Source organism: Neomonachus schauinslandi, chromosome 6 (genome assembly GCF_002201575.2).
Source record: "Neomonachus schauinslandi chromosome 6, ASM220157v2, whole genome shotgun sequence".
In the NCBI taxonomy this organism is placed as follows: domain Eukaryota; kingdom Metazoa; phylum Chordata; class Mammalia; order Carnivora; family Phocidae; genus Neomonachus; species Neomonachus schauinslandi.
Window position 1 is genome coordinate 5,879,215 of NC_058408.1, and position 25,152 is coordinate 5,904,366.

General features: G+C 38.1%; 1 protein-coding gene across 1 annotated transcript in view; it reads left to right on the plus strand.

The window, feature by feature from the left end:
* ATF6 (activating transcription factor 6) overlaps positions 1 to 25,152 on the plus strand; it is a 231,444-nt gene that overhangs the window by 90,218 nt on the left and 116,074 nt on the right. The window contains exons 14-15 of the mRNA XM_044916028.1: positions 7,519 to 7,586; positions 12,099 to 12,213. Of these exons, the coding sequence (XP_044771963.1) occupies positions 7,519 to 7,586; positions 12,099 to 12,213 (183 nt within the window). The remainder of the gene's footprint in view (positions 1 to 7,518; positions 7,587 to 12,098; positions 12,214 to 25,152) is intronic.

Consider the following 25,152-nt stretch of genomic DNA (forward strand, 5'->3'; position numbering starts at 1 on the left):
ACCCAGCCACCCCATCCCTCCCACCCCCCACCACTCCAGCAACCCTCCGTTTGTTTCCTGAGATTAAGGATTCCTCATGTCAGTGAGATCATATGATACGTGTCTTTCTCTGATTGACTTATTTCACCTAGCATAATACCCTCTAGTTTCCATCCACGTCGTAGCAAATGGCAAGATTTTGTGTTGTTGTTGTTGTTGTTGTTGTTGTTTTTTGATGGCTGCATAATATTCCATTGTATATATATACCACATCTTTTTATCCATTCATCTGTTGATGGACATCTTGGCTCTTTCCATAGTTTGGCTATTGTGGACATTGCTGCTATAAACATTGGGGTGCACGTACCCCTTCGGATCCCTACATTTGTATCTTTGGGGTAAATACCCAGTGGTGCAATTGCTGGGTCGTAGGGTAGCTCCATTTTTAACTTTTTGAGGAACCTCCATACTGTTTTCCAGAGTGGCTGCACCAGCTTGCATTCCCACCAACAGTGTAGGAGGGTTCCCCTTTCTCCGCGTCCTCGCCAACATCTGTCATTTCCTGAGTTGTTAATTTTAGTCATTCTGACTGGTGTGAGGTGGTATCTCATTGAGGTTTTGATTTGGATTTCCCTGATGCCGAGCGATGTTGAGCACTTTTTCATGTGTCTGTTGACCATTTGGATGTCTTCTTTGGAAAAATGTCTGTTCGTGTCTTCTGCCCATTTTTTCATTGGATTATTTGTTCTTTGGGTGTTGAGTTTGTTAAGTTCATTATAGATTTTGGATTCTAGCCCTTTATCTGATATGTCATTTGCAAATATCTTCTCCCATTTTGTCAGTTGTCTTTTGGTTTTGTTGACTGTTTCCTTTGCTGTGCAGAAGCTTTTTATCTTGATGAAGTCCCAATAGTTCATTTTTGCCCTTGCTTCCCTTGCCTTTGGCGATGTTTCTAGGAAGAAGTTGCTGTGGCTGAGGTCGAAGAGGTTGCTGCCTGTGTTCTCCTTTAGGATTTTGATGGACTCCTGTCTCACATTGAGGTCTTTGAACCATTTTGAGTCTATTTTTGTGTGTGGTGTAAGGAAATGGTCCAGTTTCATTCTTCTGCATGTGGCTGTCCAATTTTCCCAACACCATTTGTTGAAGAGACTGTCTTTTTTCCATTGGACATTCTTTCCTGCTTTGTTGAAGATTAGTTGACCATAGAGTTGAGGGTCCATTTCTGGGCTCTGTCTTCTGTTGCATTGATCTATGTGTCTGTTTTTGTGCCAGTACCATACTGTCTTGATGATGACAGCTTTGTAATAGAGCTGGACGTCCGGAATTGTGATGCCGCCAGCTTTGCTTTTCTTTTTCAACATTCCTCTGGCCATTTGGGGTCTTTTCTGGTTCCATACAAATTTTAGGATTATTTGTTCCATTTCTTTGAAAAAAGTGGATGGTATTTTGATAGGGATTGCATTGAATGTGTAGATTGCTCTAGGTAGCATTGACATCTTCACAATATTTGTTCTTCCAGTCCATGGGCATGGAACATTTTTCCATTTCTTTGTGTCTTCCTCAATTTCTTTCATGAGTATTTTATAGTTTTCTGAGTACAGATCCTTTGCCTCTTTGGTTACATTTATTCCTAGGTATCTTATGGTTTTGGGTGCGATTGTAAATGGGATCGGATCCTTAATTTCTCTTTCTTCTGTCTTGTTGTTGGTGTATAGGAATGCCACTGATTTCTGTGCATTGATTTTATATCCTGCCACTTGACTGAATTCCTGTATGAGTTCTAGCAGTTTTGGGGTGGAGTCTTTCGGGTTTTCCACATAAAGTATCATATCATCTGCAAAGAGTAAGAGTTTGACTTCTTCTTTGCCGATTTGGATGCCTTTGATTTCTTTTTGTTGTCTGATTGCTGTGGCTAGGACTTCTAATACTATGTTGAATAGCAGTGGTGATAGTGGACATCCCTGCCGCGTTCCTGACCTTAGGGGGAAAGCTCTCAGTTTTAACCCATTGAGAATGATATTCGCTGTAGGTTTTTCATAGATGGCTTTTATGATATTGAGGTCTGTACCCTCCATCCCCACACTGTGAGGAGTTTTAATCAAGAAAGGATGCTGTACTTTGTCAAATGCTTTTTCTGCATTCACTGAGAGGATCATACGGTTCTTGTTCTTTCTTTTATTAATGTATTGTATGACATTGATTGATTTCCGGATGTTGAACCAACCTTGCAGCCCAGGAGTAAATCCCACTTGGTTGTGGTGAATGATCCTTTTAATGTACAGTTGGATCCTATTGGCTAGTATTTTGGTGAGAATTTTTGCATCCATGTTCATCAGAGATACTGGTCTGTAATTCTCCTTTTTGATGGGGTCTTTGATTTTGGGATCAAGGTAATGCTGGCCTTATAAAACGAGTTTGGAAGTTTTCTTTCCATCTCTATTTTTTGGAACAGTTTCAGAAGAATAGGTATTAGTTCTTTAAATGTTTGGTAGAATTCCCCTGGGAAGCCACCTGGCCCTGGGCTCTTGTTTGTTGGGAGATTTTTGATTACTGCTTCAATTTCTTAGTGGTTATGGGTCTGTTCAGGTTTTCTGTTTCTTCCTGGTTCAGTTTTGGTAGTTTATACATCTCTAGGAATGCATCCATTTCTTCCAGATTATCTAATTTGCTGGCATATAGTTGCTCATAATATGTTCTTGTAATTGTATTTCTTTGGTGTTGGTTGTGATCTCTCCTCTTTCATTCATGATTTTATTTATTTGGGTCCTTTCTCTTTTCTTTTTGGTAAGTCTGGCCAGGGGTTTATCAATCTTATTAATTCTTTCAAAGAACCAGCTCCTAGTTTTGTTGATTTGTTCTACTGTTCTTTTGGTTTCTATTTCATTGATTTCTGCTGTGATCTTTATTATTTCTTTTCTCCTGCTGGGTTTAGGCTTTATTTGCTGTTCTTTCTCCAGCTCCTTTAGGTATAGGGTTAGGTTGTATATTTGAGACCTTTCTTGTTTCTTGAGAAAGGCTTGTATTGCTATATACTTTCCTCTTAGGACCGCCTTTGCAGCATCCCAAAGATTTTGAACAGTTGTGTTTTCATTTCCATTTGTTTCCATGAATTTTTTAGATTCTTCTTTAATTTCCTGGTTGACCCATTCATTCTTTAGTAGGATGCTCTTTAGCCTCCATGTATTTGAGGTCTTTCTGACTTTCCTCTTGTGATTGAGTTCTAGTTTCAAAGCACTGTGGTCTGAAAATATGCAGGGAATGATCCCAGTCTTTTGGTACTGGTTGAGACCTGATTTTGACCTAGGATAGATCTATTCTGGAGAATGTTCCATGGGCACTAGAGAAGAATGTGCATTCTTTTCTTTGGGATGGAATGTTCTGAATATATCTATGAACATACCACATCTTCTTTATCCATTCATCTGTTGATGGACATCTGGGCTCTTTCCGTAGTTTGGCTGTTGTGGACATTGCTGCTATTAACATTGAATTTTTAAAGGATGTCTCCAACTGCTGCTGCACAGAGTAGACTTTGGAGGGAACATGAGTGGAAGTAGGGAAACCAGTTAAGAAGCCCTTTTGGTAGGCTAGGTGAGAGATCATTGCCGCCCTTACTAGTATGGTAGATGTGAAGGTGGGGGAAAGTATTCAAATGCCAAATATATCTTGAAAGTAGAGCTGTTGGAAATGACTGATAAAATTAGAAGGTATCAATGATAATTTCTGTGCCTTAGCTACTGGAGGAATGGTGATGCTATTTACTGAGACTGAGACTAGGGAAGGAAGAGTTGGAGGCACGAATCAGGAGATTTAAGTAGAAAAAAAAAAAAGATTTAAATATCTCTTAAGTTCAGTATGACTACAACAGTCAGGGAGAGAGTCAAGTGGACAGTCATCCAGCTTTGGTGTTTAGGGGAGAGGTCAAGACTGGAAGTTTAGTCTGGGATGATATCAGCTCAAGAGAAAGTAAAAAGGAAAGAGGTATGGAACTGAGCCCTGGGCCAACTCTAACATGAGAGGACGAAAGAGAAGGAAGAATAAGCACTTGAGAAGGAAGAGGAGTGGTTGGCCCGTAGGATAGGAAAACATGTAGGATAATAGTGTCCCAAAACCCAAAGAAAGTTGTATAAGAAGGGGATGTGATTAACTGTTAACTAAAGCTAAAAGATAATGATTAAGATGAGGACTGAGGAATTTACCATTGGATTTGATTATTAGAACTTGTTAGTGACCTTGATGAATATTTCATTGGAATGGCAATGACAGAGCTTGACTGATGTGGATTTCAGAAAGTACTAATAAATGAAGAAGTAGAGAAAATTATTTTAGGATGATCCCCATTAATAGGAGCAGGGAAATGGAGTGGCTGTAAGAATTAAAGAGGAGGTTTTATTTTTAGATGGGATATATTTCACCAGGTTTGCATGTTTATATGCTAATGGAAACACCTTAGATATTTGATTATTTGGAAACTAATTGGAAGCAGTATGTGATATGTTCACAAGTACACTAAAAGGATATTGAGAAACATGGACTTCTAACCGTTATGGGGCTGTTTTCATCAATAAAATAATGAGGGTTAGTCTAGATGAGCTCAAGCTTTGAGATTCTATGAGTATCCAGTGTGGGTCTCTCTGATACGTTTTGTTCGTGTATTATGGCAGTTCCGTTGGTTGTTAGTACCCCTGGAGGCTACAGGCAGTTATTACCAGTGTCACAGTTATCTCAGAAGCCCAAACACAGCTGCTTACTGGCATCGGAATGCAGTGTCTAGTACCACAAAAACTCCCGTCTGCCAAAGACTACACTCGCTGCCACTGGGTGGAGGAAAAATGGACTCTGTCTCTCTTTGCCTTTCCGAACCTGGTGCAATCATATCTTATTGGCAGTACCTAAATTATATCAACCCTGATGGCCAAAAACTTTGGGTAATATAGTTTTCAGGCTTCCGTCCCTTGCCATACAGGGGGGAGAGCAAGAAGGGGGCAGGTAATTGCCAGTAAATAATTCCACAGAGGAGGTATAATGGACTTTATGAAGAATTAGATGAAAATTCTTGGCCTAAATGAGTTTTTTGCCTTATCTTTTGATAAACTTTTTTATGTTATTTTTTTCCTTTCCATTAGGTAAATGAATAGTTTATTTACTATGTAAGGGGTGTTTGGTGTTCTTTAATCTTTAAGGAATTTTAATGCAAAGAAGATAATCTTGTTTTAATGTCACAGCCTTTGGACATGAGGTGATCTGTAGTTTAAACTGAAGTATTATCTTTTTCTCTGCCATCTTGGGTGCATATTTTTCTGTAATGAACTTAGGTAATGGTCAGAAATGTGGGGCTCTTAGCTATTACAGAAAAAGGAATGAGAAGGAGGAATCTGTATTTGCAAAGGGTAAAAGAAGTTCTTGGTCAGAAGGAGAAGGATCATTCTGCTTATGCTGTTGTCAATACCAAAACATATAAAGAATTCGTGGATTCTCTTTCTTAGCATAGAGCATTGTAACTGCTCTGCTTAGTCTTCTTTCCTCATTTCAACCCTCTTTTTCCTCACAGCCACTCCTTTCAGATGCTTAAGAGGATCCAATAGTCTAGTTAAAGATATGCAGTAAATTTGATGAATTGCCATTTCTTTGAAATTTCTGTGATCTCTTAGCATTATGTCCTTGATTTTGTTCATCCCATTTCATAATTCTACCCTCTTTCTAGATTGCGAGTCTAGAAAAGGTAAAGGGGAACATTCCTGAAAATACCTTTCAAAATGAAGGCAAAATCAAGACATTTTCAGATGGATAAAAACTGAGATAATTTTCCTCTGGAAGATCTGCTCTCTAAGAAATGCTAAAATTTTTTTAGAGTAAGGGAAATGATAGCAGATACAACTCCAGATTAGCAGGAAGGAAGAGCACCAGAATGGGCAAATATCTGTTAAAAATAAATGGTCTTTTTATAAAAAGTATCTTTATTTTATATGTGTATGTGTATATAAATGTCTTTAAAAGATTATTTTTTTTAAATTTTTTTTTTTTTAAGATTTTATTTATTTGCAAGAGAGAGAATGAGAGACAGAGAGCATGAGAGGGAGGAGGGTCAGAGGGAGAAGCAGACTCCCTGCTGAGCAGGGAGCCTGATGTGGGACTCGATCCCGGGACTCCAGGATCATGACCTGAGCTGAAGGCAGTTGCTTAACCAACTGAGCCACCCAGGCGCCCTTAAAAGATTATTTTTTTAATCAAAACGTGTAACAGTTTGTTATGGGTTTATAGCTTTATGTAGAAGTAAAATATAAGATATAACACAAGAGGTAAATGGAATTATAAAGTTATATTGTTCAAATAATATTTAAAGGTAGGCTGTGGTAACTTACAGATAATCTCTATAACAAACACTAAAAACTAGCACAAAGAAGTAAAGCTAAAAAAGCAATACAGGAAATAAAAGTGGAATACTGAAAAGTAAGTATTTTAACCAAAAGAAAGCAGGAAAAGAATAAAGAAGAAATAGGATAAATAGAAAATATATACCAAGATAGTGGATTTAAACCCATCTGTACTAGTAATTACATTTAATGGGCTAAATACATCCGTTAAAAGGGAGAGATTGTCAAACTAGATTTTTTTTTTTAAAGGTTTTATTTATTTATTCATTTGACACAGAGAGCACAAGCAGGGGGAGCAGCGGAGGGAGAGGGAGAAGCAGACTCCCCGCTGAGCAGGGAGCCCAATGCGGGACTCGATCCCAGGACCCTGAGATCAGGACCTGAGCCGAAGGCAGTCGCTTAACTGACTGAGCCACCCAGGCGTTCCTCAAACTAGATTTTTTAAAAGGGAAGACCCAGCTATATGCTGTTTACAGGAAGTAACATTTGATTGATTGATTTGAGAGAGAGAGAGTGTGCACACAAGCAGGGGGAGGGGCAGAGGGAGAGAATCTCAGGCAGACTCCCTGCCAAGTGGGGAGCCCCAACACTGGGCTCCATCTCCCAACCCTGAGATCATGACCTGAGCCAAAATCAGGAGTCAGACACTCAACTGACTGAGCCACCCAGGCACCCCCATTGGTGAGATCTCTTTAATGACGGCTTAGTCCATAGGTATATTTTGACATGAAGATCTTTGTGTTTAATTCAGTAAACAATAGGATCTAATTTCATTATGGACCTTTCACACTTTAGGAACTTTTCATTGGGAAAATAATTATTTTAGACAAATACAAGTTGTTCATGTTCAATAATATTTGTATGACTTGGTCATAAAACTTGTGGTAATTGGACTAAGCTTTTGGGCTGTATTTTTAAACTTTATGAGAAATGCCTTGATGTTTTAATCTTGAGACACATCTCTCAGCCCGGAGTGTAACTAGAAGGGTTCTAATCTCTATGTTGGTGTTTAGTTATGTGAACCTAAAATGTCAGAATATTCATGAAAAAAAAAGTATATGAATATTTTAATGAGAGTTTAGTAAATGTAAATGTAGAGTGAGTCACTATAGAAAGATCTTCATATAATTTTATTATATGGCATTAAATTTTTTTTTTCTTCCAGGGTGCTCTGGAACAAGGTTCCAATTCTCAGCTCATGGCTGTCCAATACACAGAAACCACTAGTATCAGGTAAGAAAGTGTGGAAGTTCTTGGCCACAGAATTTTAAATACCTAGTATTTTAGTAAAGTTGAAAAGCATATTTCCCTTTTACCTTAAACTTGTTCTCATCGGTGACTTTACTGTTAGTTCACATAACATACTGCTTCTGAGCAGTCAGAGTAAATCCAGATAATTTCAAAAGGTTAACTCTCAAATTCCTTAAATACAGATTTAGTTAGGATGCTGTTCAGTCATAATTTTGCTGTACAATTTAAATACACATAACTCTCGTCCTCGATTTGCATCTATTTCATGAGCCAAGGGGAAGAGAATGTTATTTGAATGTCTGCTCTGTGCCAGGTGTCCTGCTGAGTGCTTTACATGCATTTTATTCTTTAAATCTGTATAATAACTTAAAGTGTAGGTATCACAGTCCCTATTTTATATAGAGAAAAACTGGGCAAGTCACTTATTTTTTCTAAGCCAGAGTCATAGAACCAGTAAGTGGCAGAATCACCATTCAGATCTATTTGACTTAAAATGCATTTTTCGCCACACTGATGCTACTTAAGATTTTGAAGGATTCCAGAAGGAGTGCTGTGCCTAAGGTTGAAATGTATGGACCAGACATATCTAACTAAAAGGAACAGTATCATGGGAGGCGATGTAGTGTCATGGTTTAAGATGCTAGCTTTTGAGTTGGCAGAGTACAGATCATTTCTGCCACTTACTTGCTCTGTGGATTCAAGCAGGTCACTTAAAGTTTCCTCATCTACAAAACTTTGGCCACACAGCGTTGATAATTAAATTGCATACTTCATTTAAAGCACTTTACATGGTACTTGGCATGTTCAAAAGCCGGTAATGACGATGATGTGATATACTGATGACCGTATCACTGAAGTGGAAGTAAAGAGGGGCACCTGGGTGGCTCAGTCCATTAAGCGTCTGCCTTCAGCTCAGGTCATAATCCCAGGCTCCTGGGATTGAGCCCCGCATCAGGCTCCCTGCTCAGAGGGGAGTCTGCTTTTCCCTCTCCCTCTGCCCCTCCCCCTATACTCGTGCTCTGTCTCTCGCTTTCTTTCTCTCAAATAAATAAATAAAATCTTAAAAAAAAATAAAGTGGAAGTAAAGAGTCTCAGATTCTGTCTGTACCTCTACCATAGACTTAGAGTTCACAATTTATTTAATAATAATTTCACATTTACTGAGCACCATCTGTGTGTCAGACAGTGTACCAGGCCCCGAGAATACAGACCTAGTATAAGTTGAAAGCTGTTCATTATCCTATTACTGAGAATTACTATTAAATGGCAGTGAGCAGCATGTCAGCAATCATGAATGTTTAAAATCCTGAAATACTGTATTATCTTGTAGAAATAGATAATTCAAATATATATAGTAACTAATAATTCTCTAGTGATCAGAATATTTCATTTATTTACTATATGCATATTTAAAATATTTTCCTTTTTTAAATGGAATTTTTTTTTTTGAGAGAGAGTGTGTGTGATTGGGGGCTGGGGAGAGGGAGAAAGAGAATTTCAAGCAGGCTCCATGCTCAGCATGGAGCCCAACGTGGGGCTTGATCTCACAACCCTGAGATCATGACTTGAGCTGAAATCAAGAGTGGTACGCTTAACCGACTGAGCCACCCAGGTGCCCTGCCTCCCACTTTCTAAAGTAAGCTCCACGTCCAGCGTGGAGCCCAGTGTGGGGCTTGAACTCACGACCCTGAGATCAAGACCTTAGCTGAGATCAAGAGCCAGACACTTAACCAACAAAGCCACCCAGGCACCCAAATACTCATTTTTTGATGCATCATTATGATGGCATATTATTTCTTTACTAGTTAAAAATGTTTTTAATCTGGGGCGCCTGGGTGGCTCAGTCGTTAAGCGTCTGCCTTCGGCTCAGGTCATGATCCCAGGGTCCTGGGATCGAGCCCCGCATCGGGCTCCCTCCTCCGCGGGAAGCCTGCTTCCCCCCTCTCCCACTCCCGCTGCTTGTGTTCCCTCTCTCGCTGTATCTCTCTCTGTCAAATAAATAAAATCTTTAAAAAAAAAAAAATGTTTTTAATCTGCATCTTCCTCTCAAGTTTGCTGTGAACCTAAAATTGTTTTCAAAAAGTCTTTAAAAAAATGTTTAAAATGGGGTGCCTGGGTGGCTCAGATGGTTAAGTGTCTGCCTTCGGCTCAGGTCATGATCCCAGGGCCCTGGGATCGAGTCCCACATCGGGCTCCCGACTCAGCGGGGAGCCTGCTTCTCCCTCTGACCCTCTCCGCTCTCATGCTGTTTCTCTCTCGCTCGCTCTCTAAAAAAAAAAAAAAAAAAAATGTTTAAAATGAATTACTCATGTATTCTGTAACTGTGAATCTGCCTTCTCACTAAAATGTACCTCTGCCCCAAAATCAATACTCAAGATGTTTTCATAGTCATTCATGAATGTGCATAGATGGTTCCGGGTGAGGCTTAATTAAGAAGGCAACACTCTGCCTTCCTGTTTCAGCTCTCATACTGTAAACAAGTTTCTTTTTGAGGTCTATTAAGTGCCATATTTTTCACATTTTTCTGCTTTTTGTTGGTGATTTCACTGTTTAAAATGGCCCTGTAGCATAGTACTAAAGGACTACCTATTGTTCAAGAAGGTTGTGTTGTGCTATATGGGGGAAATCTACATATTAGATAAGCTTCATTCAGGCATTAAGTTATAGTGCAGTTGACTTTGGGTTCAATGGTAATGAATAAACTGTATATGTCAGAGGAGGTATCTTTAAACAGAAACATAAAACAAAGTTATATATTGATCAGTTGACAAAAATGTTGTAACTAGGGGCTTGTAGGAACCTAACCCTATATTTCCCTTAGAATGTTTCAGTATTTACTAATTCAGTGTTCACACTGACTTTATAGAACATAACTACCATGAATAATAAGAATTGATTGTGTATTCAGGGGTGCCTGTGGCTCAGTTGGTTAAATATCCAACTCTTGACCTCAGCTCAGGCCTTGATCTCAGGGTCATGAGTTCAAGCCCCACGTTGGCCTCCACCCTGGGCATGGAGCCTACTTAAAAAAAAAAAAAAGAATTGATTGTATATTCAAAATAATATGGTTAGAAACGGCCTCACAGTGAGCAAGTGGAATTATTTCAAAGAAAATTCTTATGACTCATTTATAATTTTCCTTTTAGATCAGTCTTTTTTTTCCTCTTAAAGTTTGATTGAAAACATAGAAGAACATATAAGAAAGAAAACATAGGTTGTCTTTTTGGAGAAAAATGAAACATTATTTCTTTAACTCTCCTTTAACTTTTAGGTATTAGCTTATTGTGCTAAATAGTAAAAGACTGAAAATATTAAAAACGATATTAATATCATTTGAGTATATCTTTTGGGGATACGATGTGGTTGAGGTACTATAATTTTAGTTAAAATTTTATGAAGGCACTGACATGGTACTTTTTTATGTATTTTTTTAAATTTAAGATTTATTTATTTGAGAGAGCGAGAGAGAGAGCACAAACAGGGGGAAGGGGTAAAGGGAGAGGGAGAAGCAGACTCCCTGCTGAGCAGGGAGCCCAGCGTGGGACTCGATCCCAGGACTCTGGGATCATGACCTGAGCCGAAGGCAGATGCTTAACCAGCTGAGCCACCCAGGCGCCCTGACATGGTACTTTTAATATCTATGGCCAACATTTGTTGAGTGACTCCTAGGAAATAGGAGACTTCACATATATAACATCTCTGACCCCAGTAACAATCCTGCAGGTTTATATGGTTATCCTCATTTTATGGATGAGGCAATTGAGGTTGCTCAGAGGTTGAGTTCCCCAAGAATATCCACTTGAGGAGTGGAGGAGAAATTCAAAGCCAGGTCTGTTTATTTTCAAATCCTAAATTCTTCCCACCTTTCACACAGCGTTATAGGCAAGCATGCCTCACAGATTTGATGGAGTAGTAAAAAAAGAAGTTTCCCTCAGACTTAATTTCTGTCACCAGAAAATTTAAAATCATGCCAACCAATGCAGCAATCTGTTTTCTGATATTTTTATTATTTTTACATGCTTTGCAGTGCACTTGAGTGGTACGTTTTAGAGCTTTCCATTCAGAAAAGAGAGTTTTAGCTATTTAGTGAATTGGATCTTACAATTATCCTGACCTTGAGCTTTTCAAAATGTTGTTATAAAAATTATTGCCAAATGCTACTAATATTTTGTGGGAGAGAAATTCTTATAATTCAGACATAGCCTTAGAATGGGGAGTATTTTTGAGAGGATATGAAATTTGCTAGTTTAAGAACACTTTGGGGGCGCCTGGGTGGCTCAGTCGTTAAGCGTCTGCCTTCAGCTCAGGTCATGGTCCCAGGGTCCTGGGATCGAGCCCCACATCAGGCTCCCTGCTCAGCGGGAAGCCTGCTTCTCCCTCTCGCTCTGCCCCTGCTTGTGTTCCCTCTCTCACGTTCTCTCTCTGTGTCAAATAAATAAAACAAAATCTTTAAAAAAAAAAAAAAAAGAACACTTTGCCCTTTTCTTCCTTCAGCAGGAACTCGGGGAGTGAGCTCCAAGTGTATTATGCATCACCCAGAAGTTATCAAGACTTCTTTGAGGCCATCCGTAGAAGGGGAGACACGTTCTATGTTGTGTCATTTCGAAGGGTAAGTTCACTTTGAAAGAATAAAGAAAGTATTTTTGAGTACCTGCTGTGTACAGGGCACTGGGCTGACTACTGTGGGAGGGAAAGAGATGTGAGGTAGGAGGCCGTGTAGATACGTTATGTGAGTGGAACCTGGAATACATGCTTGTTTCTGAGCTGTTGAGCATTGTGAAGACGAACATAGAATTTCTTTTTAGGCTTTGTGGTGTTAGTCCCATCTGGTTATTGAGAAATAGACTTCCCAGATGTGGGATTAAGGTGAATCATGGACTGATTAATATGTTAATGTGAAATGTTTGGATTTATGTTCCTAAGACTTCCTATTCTTCTTTTCTCTCTCCTTCATCAGACATTTACTCCAGTTGGTGAAGCATGTGTTAGTTTATGCAAAAGGAAATGTTTGTATGAATACTCTTCAACGTTACAAATGTTAGATTAAATGGAAACAAGATGAAGAGCTATTTGCATTCCATCTTCTTTTCCTATAAAATGAAAATATATTTTTCATAGAGTTGCCATGTGAATATCTCTGTTAGAGTGCTGTGTATTAAACCAGGAACACATGAATGAGTTAGAATTCCTCGGAGGTTTGTATCCTAGGCTTTTCTTCTTCTTTTTTTTTTATGAATGTAGAGGGGGCCCTGTTAGAAATAAGCACATGAAATTGTAAACAATTCATTCTCTGATTATTGTCAGCACTCACTATCTGAAATTCTCAGTTAACTCAGTTCTTTTCCTAACATATATATACATCTAGTAGCTCAGAATATTAGGATCAGGGAACTTTGACAGTTGAAGATTAGAGAAATCAAACATGTCATATATTTTTAGCTGTTAACCAAATACACTTGGAGATTTGGAATACTTTTGCAATGCCATCTCATGATTTCTGCCTTTTCACAAGATTCCTTTTGCTCAGCTTATTCTCTCAGACATAATTGGTGTATTTCCGTACTGAGCCAGCCTTGAAGTTCATTTCCAGCAGCAAGGGGGCAGCTGAGAACAGGGTTTCAGCAAGGCTGCTGAGAACTAAGTATTTGCCTTGTGTCGATAGTCATGTTAAAAGTGGAAAGAAAAAACCAAACTTTAGAAATGAGATCTCATAGCACTGTGAAGAGACATGATGGGTGTTAAAAAATGAATGGGTTGAAGTGTATGTTTATCGAAGCTACCAGAGAAAAGTGTTTTTAACACTCAAATAGGTGAATACTTTTTCTCAGGTTCCAGATAATTTCTCTATTATTTTACCAAAACAGTATATATAGTACATACTGGAAGTATCAGTGGTCATGCCATGGGTTGAAGCTCTAGTTAGTAATGTTTTTCTAGGGAAGAGAACAATAATCCTAGCTTTGAAGGGATTATATATACAAAGGAAGATGAATGGTATTTTTATTTTAAATATATACATTATATTTCTTGTGTTTGTAAAAAGCTCTTTCTCTTCAGTTTACTGTAAAAAGTGCTGTTGGAAAATTACTGATTTCTCCCCGCTGCCCCAACTTTTTGATGTTCTAGAAGAAACAGTCTTTCTTATGTTGTGGAAAACTGTTAGAACTATCTGGCACATTCTGTTTGGATTTTTTATTTCCTAATTACTGATTTATCACATCTTGGTGTTTTATATCAAGGAAAAGTGAGGATGAACCTGAACTTCATTAGGTAACAATAGTTAGAAACAACATCCTGTTTCATTTTTTCTTGTTTTAACAGCAGGGCTAAGGAAGTTAATTTTATCATGATGACTGTAAACTGTGTCATGGGACAGGAATTTGGTTCTTAAATGCTGGATTGTTCTTTTTGTTCTTGGTAAAATGAAAATGAAAGAAGTAATGACCTCATGCTTGGTTTTCACTTCCATTTTTCAATATAAAATATTCTTCTAACATTTTCGTTAAAAAGATGAGGGGCATCATTTCTTGTGCAGAAGGATACAGGCTTTTTCTCCCACTTTAGTTCTTAATTTCATTGACAGAAATTACTATAATTGATACCATATGATTGCATTGGAATTTAAGAAATACAGAGGTTCTAAAGCCCCTAAGGTTCGGCTTAGTATAAACCAGACATAACAGAGCCAGTAAGCAAGCTGTATTGCTTTATTTTGTAAGTGGATATGTATTTAATAAAATATTTTAATATCGGGCGCCTGGGTGGCTCAGTCGTTAAGCATCTGCCTTCGGCCCAGGTCATGATCCCGGGGTCCTGGGATCGAGTCCCACATCGGGCTCCCTGCTCCGCGGGAAGCCTGCTTCTCCCTCTCCCACTCCCCCTGCTTGTATTCCCTCTCTCACTGTGTCTCTCTGTCAAATAAATAAAATCTTTAAAAAAAAAAAAATTTTAATATCTAAAAAAGTAGAAGTAGCCATTGACTGTTTAGTATACCATTATTTAATAAACTTTCTCTGTCCCAGACTTCTACCTCCTCACACCCCACGTTCCCGCACTCTTTAATCACATTACAGTTGAGCTGCTGAAATAATTTTCTCCAAGACTCACTCTTGGATAACTACTGACTTCCTGTTACAGGCCAGCAGGAAAGAATGCTTAGGATCCCAGTAATCCTGTCAGAGGGTCAAACCTTTTCCTGTTCTTTTGACTTTGCTTTAAGTTTTTGCCTCCAACACAGCAACTCCCTCTACTCCCTTTATTTAGTTCAGGTGTTCATAACTTATTTTCTTAGAGGTATTTTGTCTTTTTCTCCTTTCTTTGACTTGTTTTACTATGATTTGGAGCCTGGGTGGTGGAAAATAACGTTTTCTCAAACTTCTAAGTAACTTTGAATGTGGTATAACTGATACATCAGTAAGAAAAAATCCAATTAAATTTAATGTTTTTTTTTTTTCCCCTCAGTGCTTTCATATGATAGTCTGTTTAGGGAGGGAGGGGGTAAATTAAAGAATATAATAAAATGAATTCAAAAGCATGGGACAGAAACAAATACTCAAGAAGGCTTTTGGAAGCTAGGACAAGAAAGTGCTTCTAAAGAGGGGAGGAAAGATAACATTGAGAAAAAAGGCAGGAAAATGATATTTACCTTGTCTATAATTCCACTAAACATTGAAATATTATTCTAGATGCCACTCTCTTCTAATAACTCGAGAAAGGAATTTTTATCTTTCTGGGGGCAGTTTCCCATTAAGAACAGGCTCTCTTTGATTCACGTGGCTGTGAATGTCAGTTCATCATATCTTCATTCTTGTTTGAGATGTCCTTTTCCATTGAGATGGAAGCCTAGTTTTTGGAACATGATGTATTTCTTCTATATTTTCTGTTTTCAGTACGTGTCCCTCAAATCAAAGTCAGACACTTAACATTGTCTTTTCATCTGTTTCAGATACATACATAATGTAACACACATAAGGAAAACCTGAGCTCTGGCTATATGCCTGCCCAAGAGATGTTTCTCTCCCCCTCTTCCTGAGTACTTTATGCATTCAAGATATAATACCATGCTCTTTTTGAGTATTTTATGTATTCTTCGATAATAGTACCATATTTGGGTATTTTACCCCTTCTTGGTCTCTTATAAAAAACTTATTAGCGGTATCATATATGTGGCATGGATTCTTAGGGTAACCTTAAATAATAGGGTCTTATTGTAAGATACATGGGAATTGAAGAAGCATAGGAAACTGGCTCAGCAGCCAAGTAGTCCCTCTGTGCTTGTCCTTCCTAGACTGGAATGTATACTAGGCCTCATAGAGATTGCAGTAGTGGCTCGTTGTCATTCTCGATCCCACAGCAGCTCCAGTGATTCTATGTTAGTCTTTTTCACACATTGCTCATTCAGACTTCCCAAATAGAGGATCTGATTGTGTGTATGTGTGTGTGTGCGCGCGCACGTGCATATGTATGTATGTGTATAGATATCATCTCTTACGTAGAATCTTACATAGCTAGCCTGGCTCATGATTCATGGTCCATTCATTTGTGACCAGGGAAATAGAGTTGATTTCAAATGTATTCTCTTGCTTTGTAAGCCAGCAACTTTATGCAGAAGGAACAGCCTGGGGCCACTCTTCTGAAAAAATGATTGTGATGGGCCTTTAGAGCTTCATAAACTGTTTATTACACTCTACAACCTGGCTTTTAAAAAAAAAAAAATTCTTATATTGGTCCCTAATTGTTTGATCTAAAAGGCTTATCTCCTTGTCTATATCCTAACCCTCTTAAAGGCAGGAAGTGTCATAGCTTTTTTATTACCACCCCTGACACTCAGCACAATGCCAGCCACTCGGTGTTTATTAAACAGAACAATTTTAGGTAATGGTTCACTAAGAGAAATCACAGTGATGGAAGTTTGTTGCTTTTCATAATCATTTAAAGGGTATTTTTGCATCTGCTTTGCCTAAAGAACTGTGAATCTACTTTACCAATCCAAGGAATAACATAAGCAGTGTGAATTTTAACAGAAAATTTAGAGATGACCTTTCTCCACTTATGGTTGCACTAGCCAGAGATGCATCAGCTTTGTTCTTGTCTCTGAATCTAAGCTTTAGAGCTGAAGAAATCATCTGGCTGAAAGTTTGACTATGAAATGTTTAACAGTCACTAGGTAGAACTTTGAGGTGCTTACATCCTCATTTTTTAATGTTTGGCAGAAACATTTTGGAGGAGAATTTTTTTTTTTTTTTAAAGATTTTATTTATTTATTTGAGAGAGAGAATGAGATAGAGCAGGAGAGGGGGGAGGGTCAGAGGGAGAAGCAGACTCCCTGCCGAGCAGGGAGCCCGATACGGGACTCGATCCTGGGACTCCAGGATCATGACCTGAGCCGAAGGCAGTCGCTTAACCAACTGAGCCACCCAGGCGCCCTGGAGGAGAATATTGTTAGACATCATTGCTTTCTTTTTTTGGAGAAGAGATGGTGTCTGGTATCTGTAGATTCCAGCATCAAGAGCCAGAAACTTGAAACCTTGGACAAAGTATAGAAGAAGCTCTAATTACTGCAGGAAGGTTGACTTGTGATGTTTTTGGTTCAAAATGTTTGCCAAAGATTGATTCCCATGGAGGGCCATAAAAAAGAATTTCACAGAATAACTATGATATTTTCTAAATGTAATGCCTGGATTAACACCTAATATATGTTTAGAAGAATGGCATGGGATTTTTTTGATGCATATTATTTATTTCTTGGGATTACTGTTTAGTGTATATATACAAAATCGTCAGAGGCAAGAGGAATTTCCTTAGTAATCAACGGATAGTAGTCACTTTATAAAGTCTACTTCAAAAGCATACAGCTCCTTTTGTTTTGGGACCTCACAACTGAAGCATACACATCAGTCTTGGAGTTTGGCCATTTTCTTATCTCCACTTTCATTGTCTTTTAGCCAAATTCTTTCTCTAGATGGAAAAAAAAATGTGAATAAATGAGTTTGGAAAGATACTTGCATTAAAAAAAAGTCTTATCTCAGAAAAGAGACTTTAAAAAAAAACCTTTTAGCAGGCCTTTTTTTTCCCCTTTTTTAAAGATTTTATTTATTTATTTGACAGAGATAGAGAGCACAAGTAGGCAGAGTGGCAGGCAGAGGGAGAGGGAGAAGCAGGCTCTCCACTGAGCAGGGAGCCCGACACGGGGCTCGATCCCAGGACGCCGGGATCATGACCTGAGCCCAAGGCAGCCGCTTAACCGACTGAGCCACCCAGGTGCCCCGTAGCAGGCCTTTTTCTAATGTTTTTAACTTACTTTGAAACTCACTCAGGCTTGAAACACATTATAAAAAATAGAGCAGATTGTCTGAGTATCCACTTAATGATTAAATCGGTAACGCTCTTTCTCCATTTTCTTTCATTTCATTTATACACAAATGCTGACACCTTCAGTGTATACGACCGTTAACGGTTTACAGATCTCTTTCCCATGCATAGTCTTGTTAGTTCCATACATATAATTAAGTACTCCTAGTACTGTTGGTTTTTTTTTTTTAAAGATCTTATTTATTTATTAGAGAGAGAGCGCAGGGGTGAGGGAGAAGGAGAAGCAGACTCCCCACTGAGCAGGGAGCCCCAGTGCGGGGCTTGGTCCCAGGACCCCAGGATCATGACCTGAGCTGAAGGCAGACACTTAACTGACTGAGCCACCCAGGTATCCCTCCTAGTCTTGTTTTACAGGTGAAAAAAATTGAAGCAAAGAAAGGTTAAGTGGCTTATCTAAGGACAAAAGAAGTGTAAGCAGTAGAGCTAGGGCAATAATTGAGGTGTTCTAATTTAATACAGTGATTCTTTTCTTTATGTTCTAGTGCTATATTTTAGATATATTGCAGAATATGTAAATAGCATAATTATTACTCTATTCCTCTAAAGCCAGTCATGTTTCTTTGCCAAATCTGCTGAGCAGTTTTGCTGGAGTTACTGAATAACAATTCACATTTTTTGTTTATTACCTGATTATAGATGAAGTACTTTATTAGGTTACACTTTCATGATACTAGAGAAGAACCTGGGGCACCTGGGTGGCTCAGTCATTAAGCGTCTGCCTTCGGCTCAGGTCATGATCCCAGGGCCCTGGGATCGAGCCCCACATCAGGCTCCCTGCTCCGCAGGAAACTTGCTTCTCCAACTCTCCCACTCCCTCTGCTTGTGTTCCCTCTCTCGCTGTGTCTCTCTCTGTCAAATAAATAAATAAAATCTTAAAAAAAAAAAATACTAGAGAAGAACCTGATGGTCTGCAAGATTTCAATCAAGGAATAGAATATAAATAGGCTTTGAAAGTTTTGGTTTCTTTTTAAAACAATCTGGCGCGGGGCGGGGGGGGGAATCTTTGTGTGTATTAGCCAAAATAGACACCCTTATAATGATTGGTACCCTAGAATGTCTCATAGAGAAGAGTGGTTTTTGTGCATGTATAAGTGCATTTTGTTATGGATTCTGTATCTGGCTTGCCAGATCCTCGAGATCAGAAACTTTTGATCTCAAGCTCCTTGTTAAATATGAATTACTGTTGTGTGGTTTTAGGGGATTTAGTCATTTGTTCCTTGGCTCTATAGCAGATTGCTAGCTAACATAAACATTTCTATTATTTAGACTTTTCCATGCAAACTCTAAAGCAATTTGTTTTACGTTTGAAAAATGATTATTCAGTAGTCTCTGTAACTAGACTTGCATATAGAATAGCCCTGGACACAGAGAACTTCTGATTCACAAAAAATTTAAAGTCTTCAGAATTCTCAGGATGGTGGACAGATCCATCTGAGTCAGGATGATTTTCCAGCTGTTCACTATTTGTGTGCTCTGTTTAGCAGTCTTTATTTTATAATGTGTTTTTCATGTGCACTCTTTAATCTCCCTTTTCAGGTTGCATGCTTTTTCTGGGCAGGGATAAAGTCTCTTTATTCTGCTTTGTCTTTCTACAAGGTCTGCTGCAACACAGTCTACTGTGCCGAGCAAGTCCTAAGTAAATGTTGGCTGCTCAATCCACTGTTGATGTGTGCCCTTTAACCTTATTTTTTATATCGTACTGTTCAAAAAATTACTAGAGGTGGAGTTTACAGAAACAAAGGAAGAAATTTTTCTCAATGTTTGAAATTACTTTTGTAATTCAAATAACAATGAAAATTTTGAAAACACACAGTCTACTTTGATGTGGTTGGAGTCTTAACTATAGAATAAAGTCATTTCTGAAAGACTAAAGTTACCCTGAAGAAAGATGGGATTTAGGAATTGATAGCTTACAGTTTTGATAGTTGCCTTCTCATCAAATTTCAGATTTTCTAATGAGGGAAAAAAATATTTCCTGAAGGCACAACCTCATTCTAAGAATATTTTTTTACATCATGAATATATGAGGGGAAAATTTTTTTTTAATTTTATTTATTTATCTGACAGAGAGATACACAGCAAGAGAGGGAACACAAGCAGGCGGAGTGGGAGAGGGAGAAGCAGGCTTCCCACTGAGCAGGGAGCCCGACACGGGGCTTGATCCCAGGACCCTGGGATCATGACCTGAGGGGGGAAATTGTTTTTTAACAATTTGTTGATGCAGACTTTAGAGACCTGCATTCCAGCCCTGATTCTGCCACTCACTATTTGCTGTGTGACTTTGGACAAATCATTTATCTCTTCTGTCTTTTTTTCCCTTATCTGTAGAGTGATGGAGTAGCTTTTCACTTTCCTTCCAGCTCTAGAAATCTATGGTATTCTTCTGTGTGTGTGTGTGTGTGTGTGTGAGTGAGAGAGAGAGAGAGAGAGAGTGCGAGCAAGCACTGTCCTGTTAGAAATCTGTGGTATTGTGTTTGTTTTTGAAGTTACTAAAATAATTCAGTCTAGTGAAGTTAGTACAGTTAAAGGGTTTTGGAAAACAACTATCACAAAAAGTCAAGTTACAAGGTGGGCCCATAAATCAATGAGTTTGATTTTTTAATAGCTGGTGTTCTTGTAATTTATTTAATAATCACTCTTATAGTGCTTATAATATGCCAATCTTTAATCCTCACAATATCCCTATGAGGTAAGTACAATTATTATCCTCATGGTGCAGGTGGGGAACTTGAGGCACAGCAAGGTTTTTAACTGTCCAATATGACATAGTTCATAAGTGAAAGAGTCAGAATTTAACCAAGAAAGTCTGGCTCCAGAGTCTGTGTTTATGATCATTTCCCTATATTGCCTTTCTAGAACTTTTGTATCCAAATGCCTTCTCCTTCAAAGTATTCAATTTGGAATTTAATTCCATGGATCTCTGTGTTCAAAACATATACTGAGTTGCTTCAGGTTAATATTCCAAAGAGAACAAGATCAAAGACAAAGCCCTGTGGAAACCCAGCCACATGCTGCATAAAGTAATAGTGGAGGAGGAACAACAGCTGTAGCAGGGAACAGAGGAAATGATTAGAAAGAGAGAAGGAGAACTGGAGGAGTGTACTACAGATGAAGTGAAAATAATTGACTTGTTTATTTTCTTTTAAAACATGGAGGTTGAGGAGGAGAGTTCAAAAAGGAGGTGATCAGCAGCAGTACTGGACATTACCGAGCTCACTGAGAATGAGAAATGAGGAAAACTCATTGGTTCTGTATAAACATGGAAGCCATTGGCGATTTGAGATTACAGTTGTGGTAGAACAGATTCAGAACAGAATCCAGACTAGAGCCAGTTAGGAGACAGTGTGAAGGAAATTAAGTGGTGGGTTTGGTAAACTTGGCATTGAAGGGAACGGGGGATAGCTTGGATATAGTTAAAGAGAGGTAAGGCGTGCGCGCACGTGTGTGTGTGTGTGTGTCTGTGCTTTCAGGATAGGAGAGCTGTAGAGGTAAAATATAAGGCAGCTGCAGACTACTTTGGTTAATTTATATATACTGAATGTAAGAAGGAGCATGTATTTTATTCTTGACAGCTGTTTTGAAAGAAAAGAAGCTAGTCACCGTTCCTCATTTGTATTAATGTTTTTCTGTTTAAAGCAGAGCACGGAGAAAGTTGAAGAACAATTCTTGTTTGTTTATTTGCAGTGGGACTACAAAAAAATAAAAGAGTATGGAATTAAAACCAGATTTTTAAAAAATAAGGTCATATTTAAAGTATTCCTTGAGACATCAGTTCTTCTAAAACTTTTTTTTTTTTAAAGATTTTATTTATTCATTTGAGACACAGAGATACAGAGAGGTAGCATGACGAGGGGGAGAGAGAGAGGCAGGAGCAGACTCCCCACTGAGCCAGGAGCCCGATGTGGGCCTCGATCCGAGCACCCCAGGATCATGACCTGAGCCGAAGGCAGACGCTTAACGACTAAGCCACCTAGGCACCCCAAGTCTTCTAAATCTTAAAGAGGTGTGTTTTAATAATGGGGAAGAGTTGGGGCGCCTGGGTGGCTTGGTTGGTTAAGCGTCTGCCTTTGGCTCAGGTCATGATCCCCGGGTCCTGGGATCGAGTCCCCACATCAGGCTCCCTGCCCAGTGGGGAGTCTCCTCTCTGCCCTTCTGCTCCTCTTCCTGCTCGTGCTCTCTCTCTCAAATAAATAAAATCTTTAAAAAAAAATAATAGCAAAGAGTTTTAAAAAAATAAAAGTTGATAGAACTATTTCTAATTTAATTTATACATGGATGGTCTTGGATATTTTGCCTCATATAAAGTCAGAAAACTAGCAAAGTAGGCTGTTAAATCATTTTATGTCTAAACAAAATTCAGTTTAAGCTTTTTGATGATGTCACATATCTTAATTATGAAGGAAGCAATTATGGTTAGGAAAAGTTGATGATGATTTATTATCTGACTCAGGATTAAGGTCTGAAACACTCATGTCATTTCCTCCCCTCCCCCAAATGCGGTGATTTGTTCATTTTGGACTCAGATTTAACTTTGACACCATCAGCAAATCTGAACACTGACACTTAGTTGGTTTTTCCTGAAAATCCTAAGGGCAGTAGTAGTGTGATATTTATTTTAAGGCATTGATGCTAATCTATGAAGAGCCTATTACGAGTAGGCTTCGGAAGAGTTTTCCAACTCCTAATATGGGAAACACTTTGGAAGCCAACAGGTTGGATGATTAGCTGAGACTAGGAGTGTAGAGTATGTCTAACTAAATAATTATGTGATTCTTTGCTTAATGTCCGTTTCCTTGCCCGGCCTTAAGCATCCTGAGGGCAAGAACTGTCTCTGTCGTAGTAGTCATCATTCTATCCCTGGTATCCACTGAGGTGCCAGGCATATTGCAGATATTCAATAAACGTTGAATGAATGAACAAACCAGCAAACTGGATACCAAATCCATCCATTTGACACCATATTCTAAAATAGTTTATATCATCACCATAATGTGATAGAGAATTTGTGATAGACCAGCGTCTTGACTCTTTTTATCAGGGCCATCTATGTCTCATGGTAAATCTGAACACCAGTCTTTGAAAAGCAATGAATTCAAATGCAAAGGCTAGTTACCATTTTGCATGAGAGAAGCTCTACACTCAGGAAGATCTTCTCTGTATTTCAAAGTTGAAACAGTGATGTCAGTGGTACATAGATAGAGAAGATTATTTTTCACTTAGGATGCTAAACAGACTGTGGTGTCATTTTAATCTCCAAAATTTAATATGCTGCAGACTGAATAAGCTCCATATTTATGGGGCCCCATTTATAATGTATACCATGGTTTCCCTAGAAAGATGGGAAGATGTTAGTATTTTATTTCCTGCAGATGGAAGATATTCAAGAAAAGCTTTTCGACTTAAATTGTTAAATCTTCCATAGCCTGTATTTTGAATAATTTTAGAGTCATCTACATTTGATCACAATACACCTAGAAATAAATCTTGAAAATAAAACTAAAATATATCCTACAGAATAAACAGGCCTCTGTTATTCAGTTTACATTTTATAGCTGTTTCTCTTCTGATTCCATTTGTTATTGAATAAGAATTCAATAACTTAATCTATTAAGAATGAGTCTGCCTTGGAGGGGGTGTCAGATGTTTACTTTGAAGTCTCTTAAAGAGACTGGTTGCCTTCTCCCTATAAAATGTGCTTTGAATTAGCAGCTTTTCAGTATCTATTCTGGTGGAGGTAAAAGCAGTTTGAACTAAAGAGAATGATATATAGTCAAAAAACAATTTTCCCTTGACTTTGAAATGAAGAAAATCCAACTCAGAGCTATGTAGGCAGACATTTATTTGGTCAGATATTTATCCCCTCATTTTCTGTATGTTTGACCCTAACCTTTCAGTCTTCTGTTTTGCCATCAGGCCTTAAGACCCAACTGAGTAATAAGAAAGTGGAGATCCTTAGATTGATGTAGGTCAATGTTTCTCAAACTTTTTGGTTTCATAACTCCTTTATAGTTTCCAAACACAAAGAAACATTAGTGAGAAGAGTGGCATGGTCTTAATGTTATTATGGATCTCTTTAGTATATGGCTAAATAGAATCCAGCTGGATTCTTGTATCTGCTTCCATATTAATCATTTCTTTTTGGTTGAAATCTGTAAAGAAAACCTGGCCTCACACAGATAATGTGGTTGGATAAGAAGGGAATCTTTTTAAAGCCTTTTAGATAATTGTGCATATTCTTTGATACAATACCATTCAACAAGACATAGTTTCTTAAAGGTTAGTTGCAGTGTAGAAGCCAAATCTATGAACTGTTAGTACTCTGATACATTAAAATGCATTGATTTATCTTGCACTTTGGATCTTTTACCCGTGCATGATTTTGTAATATCGCACATTGGTCATTTGGAGAATATTGGCTAACTGAGTTATGCAGATCTTTTAAATGTTCACACATTTTATTATTCATTATTTAAAAAATCACATTCTTTAAGACCACTACAGATCTTACCAGAAAAGTCTTTAAGTATCAGGAAGCTGTTAAGGTTATGGTTGCAGATGCATGTTTTCTAAAATTCTAGTTTTTCCTTGAAGGTTCAAATTTTACCATTGTCAAAAATATTGTCAGTTGTTTTCCTTCACTTCCCTTAATTCATTTTCAAGTAAATGTCTATCAGATACCCAAATCTAAATAGCTATAGTTTGTCCGTGTGACATTCTTTCAAATAAACTTGGTGTTCCATTAAAAAGTGGCTGGTACAGCTCACAACTCAATTACACAAATTATTTTCCTCTAGACAACCATTATACTTTGTGATGCAGCAGAAGGGCTTTATGTGTATTTCCTGTTTTGTCACACAGAATATTAAAAAATCTACTCAGAGGTCAAGATTTAATAAAGTTAATAATTTTTATTGGTTTTATCAAGGCTATCCTTCAGTTAAACTTTGTGTGCAGGTGTGAATGTATCTGAACAAGGGGTGATAAATTATATAAGGAACTCTAATATAGTTGGGTCCCATCATGTTGGTAAGGCACAGAATTGCTTTCGCACCATCAGTGTACCTATCAATGTACGTATCAATATAGTTTTTCCGAGATGAATGATGAGATTCAAAAAAGTTATTCAACCCTAAATATTTTAGTACTGCTTTTGTTTGTTGCCAACCATTCCCGTAAA